Consider the following 3,776-nt stretch of genomic DNA (forward strand, 5'->3'; position numbering starts at 1 on the left):
ATGACAAAGACATATCAAAAGTAAAAGCATGGTTATCACTCAAAAGTAGACCAAGCAAAGATGTCGTGTCATCAGAGTCGGTCACTGTGAAGTCTCTTTGTTCCCAGTGGGAAAGGCTTGTCATAAATGATTAAGTTCTCTGCAGGAAATGGACGGATTTGACTACGAGGCAAGATATCCTGCAAGCCATTGTTCCCAGTAGTGAAAGGAGAACCGTGTTAAAGCACTACCATGATTGTAGATCTGCAGGCCATCTTGGTATTCACAAAACACTTGCCCGAATTCGACAGTCTTATTATTGGCCTGGTCTGCAAAGAGACGTACATTCCTACATTGCTGGTTGTGAAGTATGTACAAGGCGGAAAGCACCTATCCCAAGCAACAAGGCTCCAATGAAGTTGGTATATTCTGGCTATCCATTTGAAAGAATTGCCACAGACCTTCTTGGAGAGCTACCTTTGACCGCAAATGGAAACCGATATATTCTGGTGGTTTCAGACTACTTCACAAAGTGGACTGAATGTTTTGCAATACATAATATGGAAGCGTCCACAGTAGCAGCAAAGATTGTTGAGGAGGTTATTACAAGATTTGGAGTACCAGCTGTGGTTCATTCAGACCAAGGACCACAATATGAAAGTACTCTCTTCAAGGAAATGTGTAAATTACTGGACATCCAGAAAACGCATACCACCCCGTACCATCCCCAGTCAGACGGGATGGTTGAGCGTTTTAACAGAACGCTCACAACAATGCTCAGTGCGTTTGTGAACGATCATCATAATGATTGGGATGTACACTTACCTTTCATTATGATGGCCTACCGCAGTTCAGTACACGAAACTACTGGCATGACACCGAACATGATGATGTTTGGAAGGGAGGTTGGTACACCATTGGATCTCCAATATGAGATGCCACCTCAAATAAAAGATACGCCAAGTAATAAATGGGTATGGGAGTTGCAGGAACGTCTGGAGAAGGCTCACTCCTTTGTTAGGGCCAAAATGAATCAGTCAATGTTGAGACAAAAGCATTATCATGACCGCAAGTTGATGTGGAAAAAGTTTGAACCCAACGATGAGGTGTATGTTTATTTCCCAAGAAGAAAACCTGGAACATCGCCCAAGTTAACCAGTTTCTGGCAGGGTCCTTACAAGGTTAAGAAAAAGATGTCAGATTTGACGTATCTTGTAAATTGTGGACCAAGGGGTTCAGACCAAGTCATACATGTAGGTAGAATGCGCAAAAAGCGCATGCAAGTTCTATCAGGCGAAAATGACAACATAGTGAATATTGAAACTGATGACTTAAGGGATGATTATGATGGTCAAGAAAACTGTGACTCAGATCATCATGCAAGTTTTGATGATATCCCCTCCGCTATTAATCCAGCAAGCAATAATCGTCCAAGTAGAGCTCGTAGACCACCAATCTGGTTACATGATTACGAGACTGATATGTAATGATACTATGCTTACAGTTCATAACAGATATTATTAACCTGTAATGCATATTTTTTTTTATATGTTTGTAGATGGCAAAGACAAAAGTTACTCCAGGGAAATGTCGTAAATGCCCCATGTGCACCTACATGGCAAGAACGGAAGAGGACTACAAAAGCCATGTTGTACAGTGCGCTATGAGAACATTTAACTGCACCTTTTGCAGTTACTCAAGCAATAAGGAGATAAATGTCAAGAGACATGAGAAAAGAGCCCACCTTGGCCTGATTGAGGAGCCCATCAAGCTTGATGGTAGGCCCGATGAGAGAAGAGAGGCAACTTGTAATGAAAGTGTTGAAAAAGACGAAGAGGAATCAGGGGAAGAGTGGCTTAAGCAAGACTATGGGGACGTTATTGGCACTCTGTTTACTGATAGTAGTGATAATGAAGAAGAGGCAAAAGATTCCCCATCACAGAAAGAGGAAAAAGCCATTAACGATAAGCTGTTGGAGGGTAGAGTCGTAAGGAAACAAACAGCACCCACCAAACCCCACATTCCTAAAACGAAGATTCCTCAATCCACTAGTAAACCAGAAGTTGAAGGTACTCAAGAATCCAAATGTGAGAGTTGTAAGAGGAAGAGATTCATGGTGGACATTGGAACCCAGACTGAGGCGGGTGAGAAGACCATCATGAGGTCTACCAAGCGGGTCAAAAGATTTCGTGAGGGTGACATTGACATTGAAGAAGTAGTTGAGGAGAAGACTGAACTTCGCTGACTTTTTGGTGCACATAGTTGTACATAGTTGTATATATGTTTATAGATTACAGAAGAAAGGAATTCTTTGTAAATGACGTTTGTTTATTAAAGATTTCTCTAAATTATACAATTATCAGTTTATTTAAGTTGTACATGCGGGGCGCATGTCATCGGAGGCATGGGTAGTGTGACAATTCCGGAATTTTAAGGTACGACCATGCAGAGTTCTCAATTAGTCATCGTTAACATCACGTGACTTTGATAGGGTATATATATCGAGACTCTGCAGTCGTCTGTGTCATTGTTGATGCGCCGGCCAAAGAGAAAAGACGAGTGTAAGTGTCATATGCATAAAGCATTGTTATTAATTCCTCGCCTGTTAATTCAGTTTAGAGAGTGAATTTGGAAGGCCATTTGAGGTTTGCCAAACCTGCTATAAGGCCTGCCACAAACTTGGTTAACCTCAAGCAAAGAGGCTAGCCATAAAGTTCGTCTGCATTCGCTGACCAGTCCGTCCAGGCCGCTATACTCATTGTCCGTCCTGAATAAGGCATCCTACAGTGAGTGTAGTGGTTGAAGGGCTATCACATATACTGTCCGTCCTGAATAAGGCATCCTACAGTATATGCGGTAGTCCGAGGCGACTGGCCTTGCATTTTAGTATTATTATTAATAGGTCTACCAGATAATTTATTGTTGCTTGCCTCTGATTGATTGTATTGATTCACCATTTGATTATTGTTAACCTAGATAAGGTTAGGACGTATTTGTATATTTCGGCAGTCCTTTTTAATCATGCCAATCAATTTTAAATCAGTTTATGTTTTACACCCCAAACCCTGGAAATAACCAGGTACGATCCCATTGATTAATTGTAAATACGTTACAATATTCTCTTACTAAATCTTTTTATTTGCCATGAAAAGAAAAGAAAATGGTGCGCTTTTTAAAACTATTAATTTTTACAAAATGAATTTCAAGAAATACAGGTACAAGTCGTCTATACGTAGCTAAAAGGATCGCTAAACATGTATGGGCCTTATCAGCGCTTAAATGTACGTACACAATACTATATGACTGCTTCTATAATGCTATGTCTGAAATATTCATATATTTATCCCTTTCTACAGGATCTAATTAATAAATAACAATATCGTAATGTATGCAATGTTTTGGTTCGATCGCACCGGATGTAAACATTCAAGGGCCTTGTAGGAAAAGGACCAGCATGGCACAAGGTGACAAACGAAAAATTCGCACTGTAAATCTACTCTGTATTTTGACATTGATTGCGTATGTAGACATGCATTATTCAATCCACGGCTAATATTATGTGCAGAAAAACTCTCCTGATTACTTACATATGATGCATTCGTGTATGGATGTATCAATTCTAAGGTTTAAACTGAAGATTTTGTGTGCGATCGCGAGGAAATTCTGACGTCGCATTACCATCATTTGTTTATCGAGTAAGAACACAGTTAATAGTGGTATTTGTGTCTTCGGCTTAACTGTGGAGTTTAAACTATATAAAAACACAGGCCTGATAAAAAAGGTAAGTTTTCTTCCAT

At 40.0% G+C, this 3,776-nt stretch overlaps 1 protein-coding gene across 1 annotated transcript; it reads left to right on the forward strand.

The window, feature by feature from the left end:
* The first annotated feature begins 1,537 nt into the window (after positions 1 to 1,537).
* On the forward strand, positions 1,538 to 2,224 carry LOC134234574 (uncharacterized). Its single transcript, XM_062716655.1, has one exon. It carries the CDS (start codon positions 1,538 to 1,540, stop codon positions 2,222 to 2,224), a length of 687 nt encoding a protein of 228 aa, XP_062572639.1.
* The last annotated feature ends 1,552 nt before the right edge of the window (positions 2,225 to 3,776 follow it).

The sequence above is a fragment of the Saccostrea cucullata genome, unplaced genomic scaffold (assembly GCF_032062105.1).
Source record: "Saccostrea cucullata isolate Sc308-1 unplaced genomic scaffold, CSIRO_AGI_Scuc_v1 ctg3789, whole genome shotgun sequence".
Classification (NCBI taxonomy): Eukaryota; Metazoa; Mollusca; class Bivalvia; order Ostreida; family Ostreidae; genus Saccostrea; species Saccostrea cuccullata.